Below are 21,824 nucleotides of genomic sequence, written 5' to 3' on the forward strand. Positions count from 1 at the left end.
TAGTGCAAATATCTTAGTAAACTTGAAATAAGGCAAAACTATCTTAGAAGTAATTTTTCAGGAAGATATCAGAGCTTGTTTTAAGTAAATAATTCACCCCCTCCGGTAGATAATACAAAGGTACTAAAAAGGCTGAAACTGCAAAAGGACAATGAGGTGAAATAATCAGGAACAGTTAAATTGGGGTTCATGCAACTTTGAGAACTGATTATTTTAAGTAATTTTCTAGAAACTTCTCTAGTCCTGTCAAAGCAATTATGTGAAGAAGAGGGCTGAAGAGGACAAGTGGGTTGGTTAGGTATCTAGCTAAATAGCTGTCTCGCTTTCTTTTAGCACTAATTATGCCAAAACATTTGACATTATTGACATTATTGTAATTACACACAAGAAAACATATAACTGCCTGTAAGTCAGACTCATTTCCCTTCTCCTTCTAGCTTTGGTCTTATGAATCAAGCAAAAAGATGTCCGTTTTCCCTCTAATAGTTGGGTAATTGACTGTTTCTTCTACCATGTCACTCACTGAATGCCATTTAGGTTTTATAGTGAAAAGCTTTTTCTTTTGCAAGAGCCACTTAGCTGGTGAGTCGAACCTTTCATGTAATACTACTATTTATCCGGTGTAAAAATCTAGGGTAGTGTTGATTTTTTTTTTCTTTTTTTGGTTCTCTCCATTTTAAGCATTTCTGCATGGACAAGAAAAAAAAGGAGCTGACATCAAAACAGGTTGATGAGAATCCAAGACAGATGTTGGGATCCTATTTGCTGAGGATTTTAAATGCAATTTGTGCTTTTCGAGCTACAAATAAACATTAAAACATATGGCAGACATGATTTTTTCATTTATTTTATTAAGAGTTGAACATATCCATGAATCCATTGTTAAACTTTCTCAGAGAACTGAAATTTGACCATATAAAAATCAAGTTCATTCATTATTGATTCTCCATGAGGTTTTGTTGCTCTTATTATGCTACAAGGCCACAAATTTGAGGAAATATGTTTTAAAATATGGATTTAGAGTGAATCCATTAGTAGATCTCTAGTGGTTCTTGTGATACAGGCAAAGTGGTGCCTCATTTGCTCAAATTTATATGATATAACAGTATGAATAAGTTAGGAAGAAACACATTAGGCAACCTCAGCACAAAGTGACTTACTGGAGTAAGGAATTGTAAGACTTTTCTGACCCCGGCTCACATTCCTGTTTCTGGTCTGCATGTGTTGGCTCTGCTGACAGAGTTATCTGTCCTGCTTCATCGACACCGGATAAAGTGACAAATCTGAGGCTGAACGCACAATGAATACCCAGAGAACCATGCTGCTGAGGGAACAATAACTAACACGGGCCCAGAGAAAGAGGGCTGCCCCCTCCAAAACCCAGCCCCCAACCCATTTAACCAGAGCCTCGCTGCGTTGGCAGTAATAAATACTGCAGATGATGCTTGCGGGAAAGTGTTGAATCCCCTCAGGACAGTGTATTTTTATGAAACAAGTACCCCGACTCCAATTGTACAGCCCAGTGGGTTGTGGCTATTGACACAAGAGCGCAGGACCTGCTGAGGAGGCTTCAAAATTTGTTGCCTTCATTTCCTCCCATGAATCCAGAGGAATGCAAAAGTGGGGAGTTCGGAAAATGCACTGGGAGAAGGAGAATTCCATAAAACAAAAAGGCATAAAAATAAGAAGACTTCATAAAATATTCAATTGCTCTTTTCCTTTGTTACTGTTGAAATTGCAGACATAAGAGCTTCCAAATGTACGTCAGTCAGTGTGAGCTTCACAGTTTTCGGGAGTTTGTGACCAAAACAAATATACAATTAGAGGGATATAGGCAATCGTCTCCACTCCTTCTGCCCCAGCCAATAATTTTGGTAGCTGTGTCCACTTCATAGACAATAAAGCAGAGGCAAACAGAGTTTTTACCCCTATAATCATCCAGTCTAAACACTCAGATGGAATATTCCAGAGGGAGTCTGGGCTAAGATGAGCATCAAAGAGGCACAAATAAATCCCACCATGATATCCAATTAATATTTCTTCAAGCATGGGTATATGCTTGATGTGTTTTGGGGGGCTAAAAGGGGCGGTGGAGCCTTTTATCACCCACATTTGAAAAGGAGCTCTTAACTCCTCCCCCCCATGAATATGTATGGCTCTTCTTCTTCTTTCTGCTCTGCCACCAACATCCCAGACAAAGCACTTCAAACACTGGGCAGAAACCGTAGGAGGAGGAGTGGGGACCCTATCAGCCTCCAGCAGATCCCCCCCTAACACTTAATAAGTAATCCTCTGGGACCTTAGCTTTGAATAATGACCTGCTCTCTATGGTTGAGCACAACAGTGCAGAATGTTAAGTCACTAGCAGGTTCACAATCGTAATAATTTACTGTTAAACAGAGAGAAAGACTTCTATTATAGCTATTTATCTGAGAGGAGACAATAGCAGCTTCATGAACTGCAGAAGTCGTGATTAAAGAGAAGCTGATAAAGGCCTTGGCTCTTTAATAGCCTGTATTGGCCCCATAGTCTGGTTGGATTTCCTGTGACCAGCTCACTAAGTGAAAAGCTGCTGACTTGCACAATGTGGACTATTGGCAGTTTTGCCCCTTTGTACCTCTGCAATGTTGGTCATTTCAGTCCCAACTTTCAAGAGCAAAATAGAGCTATCTGCAATGGGACACGTCACCAACCAACTAATTTACAGTCAAAATTAATTTACTAGTCTCTGCTGTAAGAAAATGTGGCGATATATCTTTAAGAAATAGTATAAAAATAGTAAAAATCTCATGAAGTTTTGGACATTTCACACCTGACTTTTTCAGGTATGAACTGCTGCCCATCAACGTATCCTGTGAGGTGTTTTATTTAAAAAAAATTTGCCAATTCATACCAACTTTCACAAATACAATATAAAGTAATTGTATTCTACTCACAATCTACTGTATGGAAATGTGGTTGCATGACTAGTAATCTATCTATATAAGATGTGAGCCTATTTATCTCTAAACTAAAAAAAAATGCAGGCTTTGGTTTTATAAATATATCAGTAAGAAATAATTTGTTTACAAATATAAAAATAGAAGTTAGAAGTGAATAAAACATAAGGAGTAGGTTTAAAATGGGAGTAAGTGTTGACAAACAGGCAAATTAAACCAGAACTTAGAACTACTTCGGTTTGATCAATCGTCACAATCTGCCATGTATCAAAATGTTAAAATATTCACAATATATTACAAATAAATAATATATGCAATTTGAACATTTAATTTGTTTATCTAATTTATCACAATCTGAACATTTTCAGCAAAATAAACAGATGCCCGAGTAACTTTGGGTCAGTTTGTGCCTTCATATTTGCATTTCATTTTTATTTTCTGCTTGTTTCTTTTGAGTATTTTCATGAATTATGGTGATAAATAGTCCCAAAATGTCCAAATCTCACACAGTGTATTTAAATAAACTTGGATGTTATTATCTGATATGCAGTTTTATATCCAATTCCAATTTATTTTGGTTCTGATCCCAGTTTGGACGAGTTGATTCATACAAATGATAACATATACATCTCATCAAACCACGAAAAACTCTGAGCGAACTCCTGCTGTTGTCCCTTAAAGGCATTTACTACATTTCTCTACAGCGTACTACACATAAAGTATAGAGAATTAATTTTAATCAAAGATTTTCCAGTTGAGTACAAATTTATATAAAAAAAAATCCAGTGGTAGAGAGCATCCTTTTGTACAAGAAAAAACTGAATCCTAAGATGCCAGACCGCATTTCTTTCATGTGACTCCTGCTGTTTTTAGCTTGTTGGGTTCAGACGCTCTATGACAGAACACTTATCTCATCTGTATATTCCGGTGCTATCTGCCAGCTGTACAAACACTGTGTGTGTTGCACTGCTGCCTGTGAAAAGGAGTTTAGCTCCTTTTTCAGGGTGTAGGCACAGGCAGGCTTCAAAGATGAGGCACCACTGCAGTCGTCTGCAGTCCTCTGCAAAAATAAAAATCAAAGGAGACAGCTACACTTGAAAAAGAAAATGTCACATTCACATAATGAATATGTGGAGTATAGGTCAAGAAAAAAGGATTTGATTGTTGTACATAGTCTTGCACAATAAATCCGTGGATAATATATGACTAAAGAATTTGAGGAGCATATTAGGTTTTGAGTTTAAAAATAGGTTAGACACAGGGGTGTAATAACAATAACATCACAATATAGTCTTGTGAAATCACACTGTTGCAACACTCAGTTACAAAAGCACTGAAGAAGCCTCCACCACTTTTTAAATAGGTTTTGTGCCAAAGGTTTATTACTCACTACACTAGAACAAAAAATGTTGACAGAGGGACATAAAAGATGTAAAGGATTTGTCCTATATTTACGCTTTAGCTGCTAATATAATAATGGCTATTTCAAAGTTTTCGATGGCTGAACTTGATCTGATCTTTTAATGGTTAACAATCTAAAACATAGGCTGATTGAACTTAAGCTGGACAGGATGAACCATGTAGGATTAATAAAATCATTATACATTTTTTAACTACAGAATTTGAACATGTTTTTAATGTATGGACCATCGTCAAATTATAGTGAAACTGTCAATCTTGATATTCTATAGTAAAGTAGTTTATTTGTTTGGGGGATAAAAATAGAAACCAGTTGGAATAAAGTTTTTATCTAGATCAAATAAAGCTAGCTAACTGGAGTATATAGCTAATGAAGGTAGCTAACTGGAGTTTCTAATGAAGCTAGTTAACTGGAGTAGCTAGATAATGAAGCTAGCTAACTGGAGTTTCTAATGAAGCTAGTTAACTGGAGTAGCTAGATAATGAAGCTAGCTAACTGGAGTATATAGCTAATGAAGGTAGCTAACTGGAGTAGCTAGATAATGAAGCTAGCTAAGTGGAGTAGTTAGCTAATGAAGCTAGCTAACTGGAGTAACTAGCTAGGTTTTTTACACTACTTCTTGCACCAAAACGTTTGACACACAGTTTATATTTTATTGCCTGTTTGTTAAATTAATGTCTATTACTCTGAAAGATGGCTACTTATAATGTTTTGTTTGTTTTATCTTTTCTTGAAGCAACAGCTAATTGACTTATAACTAAATGACAGAATTGTGAACTATGTTGTCAAACATGGACTGAATTGTACACTGTTTACAAATTCTTCAAAACATAGTTTGTGGCTTGTGAAACTTTTCATCTCTTTGTCAAAATAAAAAAGGAATCCATTAGCTTTACAGTTTTTCCTCCCAAATCACTGCTAAAATCACATCTTTTATCATCTACCTGATACTGTGCAATCGTCTCGTTTATGAGTTCGTTGTACTCGTGATGGAGAGGAACAGCTCTCTAAATGTAGACCTCTTTCTGTCAACAAATCCCAACAATGTCCAGATGCATGTAACTATGAAAAACGTCCGGAGGGAGTCTGGGAAAAGGAACATGTGGGACCCGGAGGTTAAAGAAGTTCTGCCAGCGTCAGAGCTCAACCGCAAGGGCCGTTTCTTTGTGGCCAGTCGGACCCACATGAAGGGACCAGATTCAGAGCTGGACGCCGCCTCCAGCCATCAGTGCGCGGTCAGATGCATAAACAGACTTACTCAATAAAATCTGTCAAAAATATCTGCAACCCCATTTTATGATGTTGGTGGGGGCAGACATACATTATTTGAGAGCTTACATTAATTTCACAGCATCTTTTATGGATTTGAGCAAAACATATCCAGAAAAATTAGGACCAATTTAACAAGAAGCACAAAAATACAGCAAACAAACTCAGATTTGGACTGAATCCAGGGTTCCTACGCATGTTTAAATTTAGATCATTTCCAGACTCAAAACTGAAGGGTTGCTTTTTTAAGTATGTTTTGAAGTATAACTGTAAAACCTCTCTGTGAACCCAGGGCAAATATTTCTACAGTGGTCAGAATCCAAATACACTTCAGGATGGATGGGATAAGATCCCTGTTAGTATAGCCGCTTCTTATTGTGACCTAATAACTTTTTCATCAATTTCCAGTCGCGTAAGCAACTAACTGTCTCCGCTACTTCAGTTTAGAAACATTTTAAGCACAAGATTTCTTCACAACAAAAATACTCTACATTACCCCTTGCTTGTGAGTCATTCTGACAACAATAGTCCACCTCTGGACCACACATCCTGGTAAACTGCAGGCGATGTGTAACAACTCTGAACAATGGCCCCTCCTGACTTCACCTAATTCATCCCACACAGCTGGGTGACCTCGGTTTATGGACAGGAACAATCATCTTTTTTCTTTTTAACGGGACACCATGAATGGGGCCACGGATGACAACAATGGAGTGTACCTTTTAGAGGGTTACCATGGCAACGGCTGCAGACAGAGTGATTGAGAGAGAGAGAGAGGGAGAGAGAGAGAGAATGACAGAGAGTGCAGGTTCGTAGCTCTGCGCAGTGTGCCTCCCAACACTGGTGCTCCACTTTTCATCTCGTAATGTTTTATTCCATACAAAGAGGACCTGACCAAACCAAGAACGATCGCATCATGGCTCTGAGGGTCTCATCAGTTAACATGAAGCTCCTCACATGCTTTGTTCCAGTATGCATTAACATAAAGCCTGACGCTGCCAGACTCAAAGCCAAGCGGCAGCTAAAAGGGCGTAGCATGTTCAAGCCAGCTACTCTTAGGGAATATGTTGCTGTGTTAAAGCTTTACATGTAACGCTATGACAGTCATTATCAATGCTTCAAGCACATACAGTACCCTTCCCCTACAAAGAAACCCGTATTCATGTTACCGAAAATGTCCAGCACAATCATAAGAAATCAATCAAGTTCAACCTCAGTTAAGTCAGAGATAGTGCTGCAAATCTGTGTGAGCACCGACAACATCAACACCAAGCATGACAAGCAAAACAAATGGCATAAAAACACACACATATGTGCAGAGGTACCTTTTTCTTTGACCATGACCATTTGAATCCAGGCACAGCTGCAGCAGAAAACTCTCTGACCATCAGCTGGCAGTAACACGGGAGCTGCAGGAACCTTTTTATAGTCAAGATCGAAGAGCTATTAAAAAAAAAATAAGGAAAAAAAAGAGCCGAGACTCCAGAGGACCAGGGAGAGAGAGAGAGGCAGAAAGAGAGGTGTAGGCGCTTCCAAGCTCTCCTCCCGAAAACACAGCGACAGCGTGGGGTTTGCCTCCTGACTGCCTGCTTTTCTCCCACCTCTCCTCCTCCTCCTTCTCCTCCTCCTCCCACTCTTCCCTACTCCTCCCATTCTGCTCCCTCTCTCCCAGCCCCTCTGTTGTGTCAGACTCGTCCTCATTGCTGCAACAAAGTAGCCGCTGCTGCTGTGTGACCCCAAATAACCAAAACACATCAGTTCAACGGATGGGGGACCATGTGTTTTTTAATTTTATTTTTGGGACCCAAATAAAGTAGGAAAATTTTCTATCTTCTATTTTTTTTTCTATTTGTGCTTTTTTAATTTCTTAATTGGCTAAAATAACATTTTATACTGCATGATGGTTGTGAATTTATCACACCTTCTGCATAAAAGTTCAGCTTATGAATTTTCAATTAGCATTTAGCATGATGAAGACACTAACAATGCAAAAGTGTCATAAATGTAGATATTGTTATTGTAGTAAGCTATTACACAATGTAATTTTATCTGAAAAAATATAGTGACAGGCATTTTTACAACACTGTATTTTTTTAAGGAAAGATACACAATAAAACTGAATTTCATTTAAAAAATAAACAATGTAAATAATATATTAAAGCAAACAATACCAATAAACAACTTAAACTGGCTGATGGGGTAAATATGCCCTATACACATGAATATTTACATTTACATTTATCATTCATGAAAGATATATTTTCACTGAAAACTTTCTATAAAGGAAATTAAGTTAACTAAGAATAATAAATTAACTTACAATAATAAAAAACAATAATAATAAAGTGAATATTGTTTTTATTTTAGCAATATATTTAATTTTTTATTAGAAATATTTACATTCTCTCTATAATATGTTATATTTTAATACAAAGTTATGTAGAATTTAAATAATATCCATTCACGCATCATAATTAAAGAAATAATACTTAAATTATAAAAATAAATTGTAAAATTTTAAACACCATGTTAGCCATTAATCTGCATGCAAGTTAGCAATCCATAACCTACTTAGGAAAAAATAAAACTTAAAAAGATAGTGTTACTAATACAACTTATTACAATTAGCTTTGCAAAGATGTAAAATTCAGTAAAAAAAAAAAAAAAGAAAAAAGTATCTATGTAATGGTTAGTTTTAGGTAAATAAGCCAAAAACGTCAATTAAAATAGATAAGCGGGACAGAGTGCACTGTAAAAAAAATATTTTAATAAAACAAAAGATTTCAGAAAGGCACTTTTTTTGTCCACAAGAAACAGGGCAGGCACTCTAGCACCTCCTAGTGTTTTATTTGTGCATGTTACAGGGGAAGACAATATAATGATCAATGGAGGGACATAAAAAGCACACTAATTTAATCACTTTGCTAATTAAAAGTAAAATGCTTCAGAAATTGATTTAATAACTGGTCATGCTTAATACTACATTGATGGAACCTAAAGTTTATAAAGTTGTGGTCAATTCTGGGAATCGCCATAGACTAAAGCCAGCTACAGTCCTTCACTGTCCTGTCAGTTCGTTGGAGAGCAAAAGTGGCCATCTAAGGTTGCAGGCTAGACTCATCACGATTGCTGGCGTGAGCTTTGTGTGAATATCTTCAGTGGATCCTTGGAAATCCAATTAGAGCAGGAGCAGAGTCCAGTGAACATCCCAACTCTTCCCTCGTCTCTTCCTTTGATAAACTGGATACTTCTCTTTTCGTCTCTTTACATAAAATAACCAATATTAATCTTCTTCAACACTAAGACTTAGCCTGAGTCCAGCAAATTCGGCCTTGATGTGTTAAGGTTTGCTCTCTTGAGAGAAAACAGCTTGTCCTGTTAACAATGGACTCTATGTGAACACCACTAGGAAAACATAAATTCCCAAGCAGCAGCAATTATGGGCCAAGCGGTTACTGATTCATCTGTACTTCTCCGCGTCTAAAAAAAGAGAAGGCGTTTGTCAGCAGTTACCTTCTCTCCATTTGCTGAGGCAGCATCTCATCATGCATGCAGAGTGTTTCATTCAGTGTAGGGAAAAACTGTGCCATCTTCTGGATGCCCGTCAGAGTGCATTTGTTTCCACAAGACGTTGACATAATGCAACGGAGACTTGCCAATGGAAAATACACAGTTCCTGGTGGTGAATTCTCCCTGCACTCCACCCTTTTATATTATGAAGACAGGGAAGTGTTGTAGGAGTGCGAGAAGCTCAGTAAAAAGTGGGAGTTTTCTACTGCAGCCACTAACAGCAACTCAAAGGTATCTTGTTACTGTGTCCACTTTAAGAGGCCCATTATCATCCTGTCTCTTTTAATAATCTTCATCCGAGCTGAAGGACATTGGTGCTTACAAGGAGTTTGCCAAGAGCAGCAATTATCCTTGGATGAAAGGTTTCTGTTGTGTTTTACATGTCAATGATTCACGTCTGACTGTTCATTAACGACCTCTCCAGTGATAACTTGATCATTTCGGTGAAGGAAAACCGCACAATTTGAGTCTTGGCTTCCGACTCCTGAGTATAAGCTAAGCTGGCATTACGATGCATGAGGTCACATGTAGAGTAACAACAGTGCTTTGTGCGGACAGGCTCCACCGTTATTCCCTGCCTTGATTATTTAAGGATCTTGGAATGCATGGGAGAGATATACTCTCACCCACACAGAAGCTCATAAGAAAAGGAAAAGAGAAACAACTTGGACAAACTCCTTGACTCTTGAAAAGCACAGAGGAAACTCTTTGACGTTGGATAACAACAAACGGTTCACGAGCTCGTGGTTATTTTAAAACAGGCTGCAAAACAGAATCACCTCTGTGAACGCAACCATGTGGAGTCAGCTTCACCTCTCACAAAGTTTTCTTTCACCAAAGTTCCATTGTTGTTGTCGCTGTTCTGCTACGGTCCAAGTATAAACTATCTGACAAAAAGTCAGAAGAAAGGAAATTGCTTATGACGTTCAAGAACACAGAGTACACTAGTAGCTGGACGATTGATGGAATACCAAATCACTGTCTAGTGTAAAGTGAAAATAACATTCCCAGTGGCAGTAAGGGTGCTAACAAAGAAAAAGGCATTTGCTCCAAAATCAACCCTTTCAAACACAATTGAAAATTGCAGCTCTAAACACAGGAGAGCCAAAAACCATTTGGAGAAAAGTTTTACTTTCAGATTAGACAAAGATACTGTTGTTCCCACTGTCAAGCATAGTGGCGGTGCCATCATGCTGAGAGTCTATTTTAAATTCTCTGGATCTAGTGAATTCCAAAAAGTGGGTGGAATAATGAAGGAGGAGAGGGAGCAGGAATATCTCCAAATCTTTTAACTTCACCTGAAATCAACACTCAGACCTTTAAAACCTGGGAAAAAATGGGTGTTCAAACAGGAACTGATGTTGCACAAAGCAGATTCACATCAAATTTGAGAAGTGGCTTGGATCTTAATCCAATTAAACATTTTTGAACTATGCTTAAAAGAAATGTCTGTACCAAGAAAGAAGCAAACTTAAATGAACGCCACTAATTCTGATAGGAAAAGCATCAAAATGTTCCATAATAGTTACACCAGAATGTTTTTGATGGTTACAAAAAACAAGTTTTGTGCAGCTTTCTAGGAGACATTTGAACAAATATCAGTGGGAGGCTAAGATTTCAGCCTGTATGTATTATTTTGATCTTATTTTATTACAAAATCATACCAAGTATGTCTAGTTTCTAGTGCAAATATCTTAAAACACTTGTACCCAGTTCCATTTGTATTTTTTTACTTATAACATTGGGGAAACATCTTTTTGAGATTTTTTACATTTGTTTTGAGAAGGGTATTTTCTGCCGTGTTCAATCCAGGATCCAAAATAAATTCCCACTTTTGAATGCATTTTTTCACTTTTCTAACTCATTGCAGCTGTATACGATATAATAGGTCCACCTTTAAAAAAAAAATATAACAGTGATATGAGCCCAGATTTGTACAACTGGATGTAACAGACGCCTGCAGTAGAAGGTGCATTATTTGCATAATGCTGTGAGCATAAAAAGCTGTTTAAAGTTTATGTTTCAATTCAAATATTTAAGTCCTAAAACAGAAAGGAGATGCTTCCTTCATTTACAACATGCCAAAAAATAAAATGACCATTTTATAGCTGTGTCTGGCTTGAAGTCAGAGAATGTGTAAAATCTGTAAATCTTTATTTGTCCTGGTGCCCAGTGCTGTAATCCTGATGTAAGCCACCCTGTCGCCTACGTCTGCTGGGCAACATCCAGAGGACCTGTCCTCGCACATGGGTTTGCTTTACATAATGACTGGAAAAGTCTCAGTTAATTCCAGACTTTTACAGTAAATATTTATTTTTGTACAGTTGGAAACTGGTCCACATAAGCTCATCATTGAGGCACTAATTATTTACTATCAATTGATTCTTCCATGAATCAACTGATACTAAAGTGGGCCGCTTCTTCTTACGAGACCACATCTACCTACTATTCCAAAAGAGACCAAATTTTATTTTATTTTATTTTAAACATACTTTTCTTTAAGCCCACAATTCTTTATAATATTTTAATTGGTCTGATATAACTGCAACTTTAAATATTGTATTTTTATTAGCTGTGAGCAGAAAATTAAAAGAAATAAAAGCTTAATATATATATTGTGTTGTTATTGATGAGTTACTGGAATAAATAAATGTATCAATATAATCCAATTTATTGAATAAAGCATTATAAACATAAATATCAAGCTGTAGATAGCAGTAGATAACAAAAATAAAAGTTAACTAATAGAAAATGTATTAGTTTACATTAAAACAGGAGGTACACCAACAATTTGCCTTAGATAATGCAACGATTTTTAAAGTTGGGCAATTTTAGAGACCAGACACAGAGTTCTGTGGATGGTTAGATGTTGAAGGTGGCATTTTGTCCTACCTGTAGTGACATCATTCAACCTCTCACTGAGGTAATAATCATCTGGGTTGAGGAAGGGGAACTGCTCGATGTACTGTTTGGGAATGAGGTAGAGGACCTCAGCTACGTTTCCATCCTCGATGATGGACATCCGCTTCACTGAGCTCTTGCGTTTCACCCGAACCCGGTTGACCCGGTGGACGCTGTGGCTGCGGCTGGAGCTGCACAGCTTTCCCAGGCTGTTGAGGTTTGGCAGAGTGGGCATGGTTACCCTGCTGTCCTTCGACTCTCCCACAGAAACACAGGTAGAAGTCAGCTGCGTCTGGACTCAGCGCTTTTCTGAAATCTGTCCCACTTCGGACATCAGGAACTTAGAGTTGTCAAAGAAAGCAAAAGATGAGGATGAGGATAAGGAGAAGATTGAAGAGCAAACTCAGCCCAGTTCATCGCTAAATCATGGGATCCATTTCACATGTGCTGCAGGTACGAGAAGAGGAGTGCTGGAGACACCAGAGAGCAAGCAGCAGGTATGAGAGCGCATCCTGCTGCAAGTGAAGCGGAGCGAGACAGAAACTTGCACTGTGAGTGTCTTCACCCCAACCAGCCTGGTGCCGTAAGCAGCTTAGGGTTGACGTTCAGCCTGATTATGTTCTGGGTGGAGTTAGGTTTGTCCATGCCAAGTTTGTTTACCCAATGATGTGTGGGAGAGTCACTACCCGAGTCCTTTATAACCCAAACATGTTTAATAAAGAGCCCTAATTTGGTCCAATCTTTCTAAACATATGTAAAAAGAATTATTTTTGCTCTATCTAAAAATATATATATTCAACCTAGATGGGCAGTACATTGTGGTAGTTGTTAATATTGTTGCCTTGCAGAAAAAAAAGATGTGGGTTCAAAACCTGACAGAATCCTTTATGTGTTAAGTGCACGGGTTCACTGCATCTATTGTGAATCAGTTAACTGGAAACTGTAAGGGTGTTTTTACATTGAGTACACTCAGGTTGACTGGGGACCAAAATTGCAACATTTGTTACATTTTCAGCTGCAGAGGTTCGCTTTCACACTGCACTGTGTAAAACAAATTAAACCCTTTGAAAAACCTGTTTGGCCCCTCACATGTGGTGGCGCTTCTCCAAGAAACACAGATGGAAACGACACAAAAACAAGAACTCAACGTCCTTCTTCACAAAATGTAAATGATGTCAGATTTTAGCAGTTGTAGGATTTCACTTTTACCACTGGTAGAAGACACGAGCCATTTCTCCCGCTAATACTAGAATCATGTGTTTGTTTTGATGAAATTTACCCAGAATGCCCTGCGTTATACTCTAGTTCCTGCTTAAACTCTACCACCAAAGTTTATNGTCAAATTATAGTGAAACTGTCAATCTTGATATTCCATGGTAAAGTAGTTTATTTGTTTGGGGGATAAAAATAGAAACCAGTTGGAATAAAGTTTTTATCTAGATCAAATAAAGCTAGCTAACTGGAGTATATAGCTAATGAAGGTAGCTAACTGGAGTATCTAAGTAATGAAGCTAGCTAACTGGAGTATCTAGCTAACAAAGCTAGCTAACTAGAATAGCTAGCTAATGAAGGTAGCTAACTGGAGTTTCTAATGACGCTAGTTAACTGGAGTAGCTAGATAATGAAGCTAGCTAACTGGAGTAACTAGCTAGGTTTTTACACTACTTCTTGCACCAAAATGTTTGACACACAGTTTACATTTTATTGCCTGTTTGTTAAATTAATGTCTATCACTCTGAAAGATGGCTACTTATAATGTTTTGTTTGTTTTATCTTTTCTTGAAGCAACAGCTAATTGACTTATAACTAAATGACAGAATTGTGAACTATGTTGTCAAACATGGACTGAATTGTGCACTGTTTACAAATTCTTCAAAACATAGTTTGTGACTTGTGAAACTTTTCATCTCTTTGTCAAAATAAAAAAGGAATCCATGAGCTTTACAGTTTTTCCTCCCAAATCACTGCTAAAATCACATCTTTTATCATCTACCTGATACTGTGCAATCGTCTTGTTTATGAGTTCGTACTCGTGATGGAGAGGAACAGCTCTCTAAATGTAGACCTCTTTCTGTCAACAAATCCCAACAATGTCCAGATGCATGTAACTATGAAAAACGTCCGGAGGGAGTCTGGGAAAAGGAACATGTGGGACCCGGAGGTTAAAGAAGTTCTGCCAGCGTCAGAGCTCAACCGCAAGGGCCGTTTCTTTGTGGCCAGTCGGACCCACATGAAGGGACCAGATTCAGAGCTGGACGCCGCCTCCAGCCATCAGTGCGCGGTCAGATGCATAAACAGACTTACTCAATAAAATCTGTCAAAAATATCTGCAACCCCATTTTATGATGTTGGTGGGGGCAGACATACATTATTTGAGAGCTTACATTAATTTCACAGCATCTTTTATGGATTTGAGCAAAACATATCCAGAAAAATTAGAACCAATTTAACAAGAAGCACAAAAATACAGCAAACAAACTCAGATTTGGACTGAATCCAGGGTTCCTACGCATGTTTAAATTTAGATCATTTCCAGACTCAAAACTGAAGGGTTGCTTTTTTAAGTATGTTTTGAAGTATAACTGTAAAACCTCTCTGTGAACCCAGGGCAAATATTTCTACAGTGGTCAGAATCCAAATACACTTCAGGATGGATGGGATAAGATCCCTGTTAGTATAGTCGCTTCTTATTGTGACCTAATAACTTTTTCATCAATTTCCAGTCGCGTAAGCAACTGTCTCCGCTACTTCAGTTTAGAAACATTTTAAGCACAAGATTTCTTCACAACAAAAATACTCTACATTACCCCTTGCTTGTGAGTCATTCTGACAACAATAGTCCACCTCTGGACCACACATCCTGGTAAACTGCAGGCGATGTGTAACAACTCTGAACAATGGCCCCTCCTGACTTCACCTAATTCATCCCACACAGCTGGGTGACCTCGGTTTATGGACAGGAACAATCATCTTTTTTCTTTTTAACGGGACACCATGAATGGGGCCACGGATGACAACAATGGAGTGTACCTTTTAGAGGGTTACCATGGCAACGGCTGCAGACAGAGTGATTGAGAGAGAGAGAGAGGGAGAGAGAGAGAGAATGACAGAGAGTGCAGGTTCGTAGCTCTGCGCAGTGTGCCTCCCAACACTGGTGCTCCACTTTTCATCTCGTAATGTTTTATTCCATACAAAGAGGACCTGACCAAACCAAGAACGATCGCATCATGGCTCTGAGGGTCTCATCAGTTAACATGAAGCTCCTCACATGCTTTGTTCCAGTATGCATTAACATAAAGCCTGACGCTGCCAGACTCAAAGCCAAGCGGCAGCTAAAAGGGCGTAGCATGTTCAAGCCAGCTACTCTTAGGGAATATGTTGCTGTGTTAAAGCTTTACATGTAACGCTATGACAGTCATTATCAATGCTTCAAGCACATACAGTACCCTTCCCCTACAAAGAAACCCGTATTCATGTTACCGAAAATGTCCAGCACAATCATAAGAAATCAATCAAGTTCAACCTCAGTTAAGTCAGAGATAGTGCTGCAAATCTGTGTGAGCACCGACAACATCAACACCAAGCATGACAAGCAAAACAAATGGCATAAAAACACACACATATGTGCAGAGGTACCTTTTTCTTTGACCATGACCATTTGAATCCAGGCACAGCTGCAGCAGAAAACTCTCTGACCATCAGCTGGCAGTAACACGGGAGCTGCAGGAACCTTTTTATAGTCAAGATCGAAGAGCTATTAAAAAAAAAATAAGGAAAAAAAAGAGCCGAGACTCCAGAGGACCAGGGAGAGAGAGAGAGGCAGAAAGAGAGGTGTAGGCGCTTCCAAGCTCTCCTCCCGAAAACACAGCGACAGCGTGGGGTTTGCCTCCTGACTGCCTGCTTTTCTCCCACCTCTCCTCCTCCTCCTTCTCCTCCTCCTCCCACTCTTCCCTACTCCTCCCATTCTGCTCCCTCTCTCCCAGCCCCTCTGTTGTGTCAGACTCGTCCTCATTGCTGCAACAAAGTAGCCGCTGCTGCTGTGTGACCCCAAATAACCAAAACACATCAGTTCAACGGATGGGGGACCATGTGTTTTTTAATTTTATTTTTGGGACCCAAATAAAGTAGGAAAATTTTCTATCTTCTATTTTTTTTTCTATTTGTGCTTTTTTAATTTCTTAATTGGCTAAAATAACATTTTATACTGCATGATGGTTGTGAATTTATCACACCTTCTGCATAAAAGTTCAGCTTATGAATTTTCAATTAGCATTTAGCATGATGAAGACACTAACAATGCAAAAGTGTCATAAATGTAGATATTGTTATTGTAGTAAGCTATTACACAATGTAATTTTATCTGAAAAAATATAGTGACAGGCATTTTTACAACACTGTATTTTTTTAAGGAAAGATACACAATAAAACTGAATTTCATTTAAAAAATAAACAATGTAAATAATATATTAAAGCAAACAATACCAATAAACAACTTAAACTGGCTGATGGGGTAAATATGCCCTATACACATGAATATTTACATTTACATTTATCATTCATGAAAGATATATTTTCACTGAAAACTTTCTATAAAGGAAATTAAGTTAACTAAGAATAATAAATTAACTTACAATAATAAAAAACAATAATAATAAAGTGAATATTGTTTTTATTTTAGCAATATATTTAATTTTTTATTAGAAATATTTACATTCTCTCTATAATATGTTATATTTTAATACAAAGTTATGTAGAATTTAAATAATATCCATTCACGCATCATAATTAAAGAAATAATACTTAAATTATAAAAATAAATTGTAAAATTTTAAACACCATGTTAGCCATTAATCTGCATGCAAGTTAGCAATCCATAACCTACTTAGGAAAAAATAAAACTTAAAAAGATAGTGTTACTAATACAACTTATTACAATTAGCTTTGCAAAGATGTAAAATTCAGTAAAAAAAAAAAAAAAAGAAAAAAGTATCTATGTAATAGTTTTAGGTAAATAAGCCAAAAAGTGTGACAGAGTGCACTGTAAAAAAATATTTTAATAAAACAAAAGATTTCAGAAAGGCACTTTTTTTGTCCACAAGAAACAGGGCAGGCACTCTAGCACCTCCTAGTGTTTTATTTGTGCATGTTACAGGGGAAGACAATATAATGATCAATGGAGGGACATAAAAAGCACACTAATTTAATCACTTTGCTAATTAAAAGTAAAATGCTTCAGAAATTGATTTAATAACTGGTCATGCTTAATACTACATTGATGGAACCTAAAGTTTATAAAGTTGTGGTCAATTCTGGGAATCGCCATAGACTAAAGCCAGCTACAGTCCTTCACTGTCCTGTCAGTTCGTTGGAGAGCAAAAGTGGCCATCTAAGGTTGCAGGCTAGACTCATCACGATTGCTGGCGTGAGCTTTGTGTGAATATCTTCAGTGGATCCTTGGAAATCCAATTAGAGCAGGAGCAGAGTCCAGTGAACATCCCAACTCTTCCCTCGTCTCTTCCTTTGATAAACTGGATACTTCTCTTTTCGTCTCTTTACATAAAATAACCAATATTAATCTTCTTCAACACTAAGACTTAGCCTGAGTCCAGCAAATTCGGCCTTGATGTGTTAAGGTTTGCTCTCTTGAGAGAAAACAGCTTGTCCTGTTAACAATGGACTCTATGTGAACACCACTAGGAAAACATAAATTCCCAAGCAGCAGCAATTATGGGCCAAGCGGTTACTGATTCATCTGTACTTCTCCGCGTCTAAAAAAAGAGAAGGCGTTTGTCAGCAGTTACCTTCTCTCCATTTGCTGAGGCAGCATCTCATCATGCATGCAGAGTGTTTCATTCAGTGTAGGGAAAAACTGTGCCATCTTCTGGATGCCCGTCAGAGTGCATTTGTTTCCACAAGACGTTGACATAATGCAACGGAGACTTGCCAATGGAAAATACACAGTTCCTGGTGGTGAATTCTCCCTGCACTCCACCCTTTTATATTATGAAGACAGGGAAGTGTTGTAGGAGTGCGAGAAGCTCAGTAAAAAGTGGGAGTTTTCTACTGCAGCCACTAACAGCAACTCAAAGGTATCTTGTTACTGTGTCCACTTTAAGAGGCCCATTATCATCCTGTCTCTTTTAATAATCTTCATCCGAGCTGAAGGACATTGGTGCTTACAAGGAGTTTGCCAAGAGCAGCAATTATCCTTGGATGAAAGGTTTCTGTTGTGTTTTACATGTCAATGATTCACGTCTGACTGTTCATTAACGACCTCTCCAGTGATAACTTGATCATTTCGGTGAAGGAAAACCGCACAATTTGAGTCTTGGCTTCCGACTCCTGAGTATAAGCTAAGCTGGCATTACGATGCATGAGGTCACATGTAGAGTAACAACAGTGCTTTGTGCGGACAGGCTCCACCGTTATTCCCTGCCTTGATTATTTAAGGATCTTGGAATGCATGGGAGAGATATACTCTCACCCACACAGAAGCTCATAAGAAAAGGAAAAGAGAAACAACTTGGACAAACTCCTTGACTCTTGAAAAGCACAGAGGAAACTCTTTGACGTTGGATAACAACAAACGGTTCACGAGCTCGTGGTTATTTTAAAACAGGCTGCAAAACAGAATCACCTCTGTGAACGCAACCATGTGGAGTCAGCTTCACCTCTCACAAAGTTTTCTTTCACCAAAGTTCCATTGTTGTTGTCGCTGTTCTGCTACGGTCCAAGTATAAACTATCTGACAAAAAGTCAGAAGAAAGGAAATTGCTTATGACGTTCAAGAACACAGAGTACACTAGTAGCTGGACGATTGATGGAATACCAAATCACTGTCTAGTGTAAAGTGAAAATAACATTCCCAGTGGCAGTAAGGGTGCTAACAAAGAAAAAGGCATTTGCTCCAAAATCAACCCTTTCAAACACAATTGAAAATTGCAGCTCTAAACACAGGAGAGCCAAAAACCATTTGGAGAAAAGTTTTACTTTCAGATTAGACAAAGATACTGTTGTTCCCACTGTCAAGCATAGTGGCGGTGCCATCATGCTGAGAGTCTATTTTAAATTCTCTGGATCTAGTGAATTCCAAAAAGTGGGTGGAATAATGAAGGAGGAGAGGGAGCAGGAATATCTCCAAATCTTTTAACTTCACCTGAAATCAACACTCAGACCTTTAAAACCTGGGAAAAAATGGGTGTTCAAACAGGAACTGATGTTGCACAAAGCAGATTCACATCAAATTTGAGAAGTGGCTTGGATCTTAATCCAATTAAACATTTTTGAACTATGCTTAAAAGAAATGTCTGTACCAAGAAAGAAGCAAACTTAAATGAACGCCACTAATTCTGATAGGAAAAGCATCAAAATGTTCCATAATAGTTACACCAGAATGTTTTTGATGGTTACAAAAAACAAGTTTTGTGCAGCTTTCTAGGAGACATTTGAACAAATATCAGTGGGAGGCTAAGATTTCAGCCTGTATGTATTATTTTGATCTTATTTTATTACAAAATCATACCAAGTATGTCTAGTTTCTAGTGCAAATATCTTAAAACACTTGTACCCAGTTCCATTTGTATTTTTTTACTTATAACATTGGGGAAACATCTTTTTGAGATTTTTTACATTTGTTTTGAGAAGGGTATTTTCTGCCGTGTTCAATCCAGGATCCAAAATAAATTCCCACTTTTGAATGCATTTTTTCACTTTTCTAACTCATTGCAGCTGTATACGATATAATAGGTCCACCTTTAAAAAAAAAATATAACAGTGATATGAGCCCAGATTTGTACAACTGGATGTAACAGACGCCTGCAGTAGAAGGTGCATTATTTGCATAATGCTGTGAGCATAAAAAGCTGTTTAAAGTTTATGTTTCAATTCAAATATTTAAGTCCTAAAACAGAAAGGAGATGCTTCCTTCATTTACAACATGCCAAAAAATAAAATGACCATTTTATAGCTGTGTCTGGCTTGAAGTCAGAGAATGTGTAAAATCTGTAAATCTTTATTTGTCCTGGTGCCCAGTGCTGTAATCCTGATGTAAGCCACCCTGTCGCCTACGTCTGCTGGGCAACATCCAGAGGACCTGTCCTCGCACATGGGTTTGCTTTACATAATGACTGGAAAAGTCTCAGTTAATTCCAGACTTTTACAGTAAATATTTATTTTTGTACAGTTGGAAAGTTGTTGTTATATAACAGGTGCACATAAGCTCATCATTTAGGCTCTAATTATTGACTATCAATTGATTCTTCCATGAATCAACTGATACTAAAGTGGGCCGCTTCTTCTTACGAGACCACATCTACCTACTATTCCAAAAGAGACCAAATTTTATTTTATTTTATTTTAAACATACTTTTCTTTAAGCCCACAATTCTTTATAATATTTTAATTGGTCTGATATAACTGCAACTTTAAATATTGTATTTTTATTAGCTGTGAGCAGAAAATTAAAAGAAATAAAAGCTTAATATATATATTGTGTTGTTATTGATGAGTTACTGGAATAAATAAATGTATCAATATAATCCAATTTATTGAATAAAGCATTATAAACATAAATATCAAGCTGTAGATAGCAGTAGATAACAAAAATAAAAGTTAACTAATAGAAAATGTATTAGTTTACATTAAAACAGGAGGTACACCAACAATTTGCCTTAGATAATGCAACGATTTTTAAAGTTGGGCAATTTTAGAGACCAGACACAGAGTTCTGTGGATGGTTAGATGTTGAAGGTGGCATTTTGTCCTACCTGTAGTGACATCATTCAACCTCTCACTGAGGTAATAATCATCTGGGTTGAGGAAGGGGAACTGCTCGATGTACTGTTTGGGAATGAGGTAGAGGACCTCAGCTACGTTTCCATCCTCGATGATGGACATCCGCTTCACTGAGCTCTTGCGTTTCACCCGAACCCGGTTGACCCGGTGGACGCTGTGGCTGCGGCTGGAGCTGCACAGCTTTCCCAGGCTGTTGAGGTTTGGCAGAGTGGGCATGGTTACCCTGCTGTCCTTCGACTCTCCCACAGAAACACAGGTAGAAGTCAGCTGCGTCTGGACTCAGCGCTTTTCTGAAATCTGTCCCACTTCGGACATCAGGAACTTAGAGTTGTCAAAGAAAGCAAAAGATGAGGATGAGGATAAGGAGAAGATTGAAGAGCAAACTCAGCCCAGCTCATCGCTAAATCATGGGATCCATTTCACATGTGCTGCAGGTACGAGAAGAGGAGTGCTGGAGACACCAGAGAGCAAGCAGCAGGTATGAGAGCGCATCCTGCTGCAGGTGAAGCGGAGCGAGACAGAAACTTGCACTGTGAGTGTCTTCACCCCAACCAGCCTGGTGCCGTAAGCAGCTTAGGGTTGACGTTCAGCCTGATTATGTTCTGGGTGGAGTTAGATTTGTCCATGCCAAGTTTGTTTACCCAATGATGTGTGGGAGAGTCACTACCCGAGTCCTTTATAACCCAAACATGTTTAATAAAGAGCCCTAATTTGGTCCAATCTTTCTAAACATATGTAAAAAGAATTATTTTTGCTCTATCTAAAAATATATATATTCAACCTAGATGGGCAGTACATTGTGGTAGTTGTTAATATTGTTGCCTTGCAGAAAAAAAAGATGTGGGTTCAAAACCTGACAGAATCCTTTATGTGTTAAGTGCACGGGTTCACTGCATCTATTGTGAATCAGTTAACTGGAAACTGTAAGGGTG

The 21,824-nt window shown here is 38.0% G+C and overlaps 1 protein-coding gene across 21 annotated transcripts in view; it reads right to left on the bottom strand.

The window, feature by feature from the left end:
• Positions 1-21,824, bottom strand: part of ablim1a (actin binding LIM protein 1a) — a 60,046-nt gene that overhangs the window by 29,182 nt on the left and 9,040 nt on the right. For 4 of the 21 annotated variants that reach the window (XM_016671164.1, XM_016671156.1, XM_007551461.2 and 1 more), the window contains exon 1: positions 12,091-12,487. The exons of 3 other annotated variants lie outside the window; for them this stretch is intronic. In XM_016671164.1, coding sequence (XP_016526650.1) covers positions 12,091-12,334 — 244 coding nt within the window. In that variant the 5' untranslated portion in view covers positions 12,335-12,487. Of the gene's footprint in view, positions 1-6,953; positions 7,232-12,090; positions 12,491-21,824 lie in introns of those variants that run through there. 14 more of the 21 variants (XM_016671150.1, XM_016671155.1, XM_016671151.1 and 11 more) reach the window with 6 other exon arrangements.

Source organism: Poecilia formosa, unplaced genomic scaffold (genome assembly GCF_000485575.1).
Source record: "Poecilia formosa unplaced genomic scaffold, Poecilia_formosa-5.1.2 Scaffold42, whole genome shotgun sequence".
Lineage (NCBI taxonomy): Eukaryota > Metazoa > Chordata > Actinopteri > Cyprinodontiformes > Poeciliidae > Poecilia > Poecilia formosa.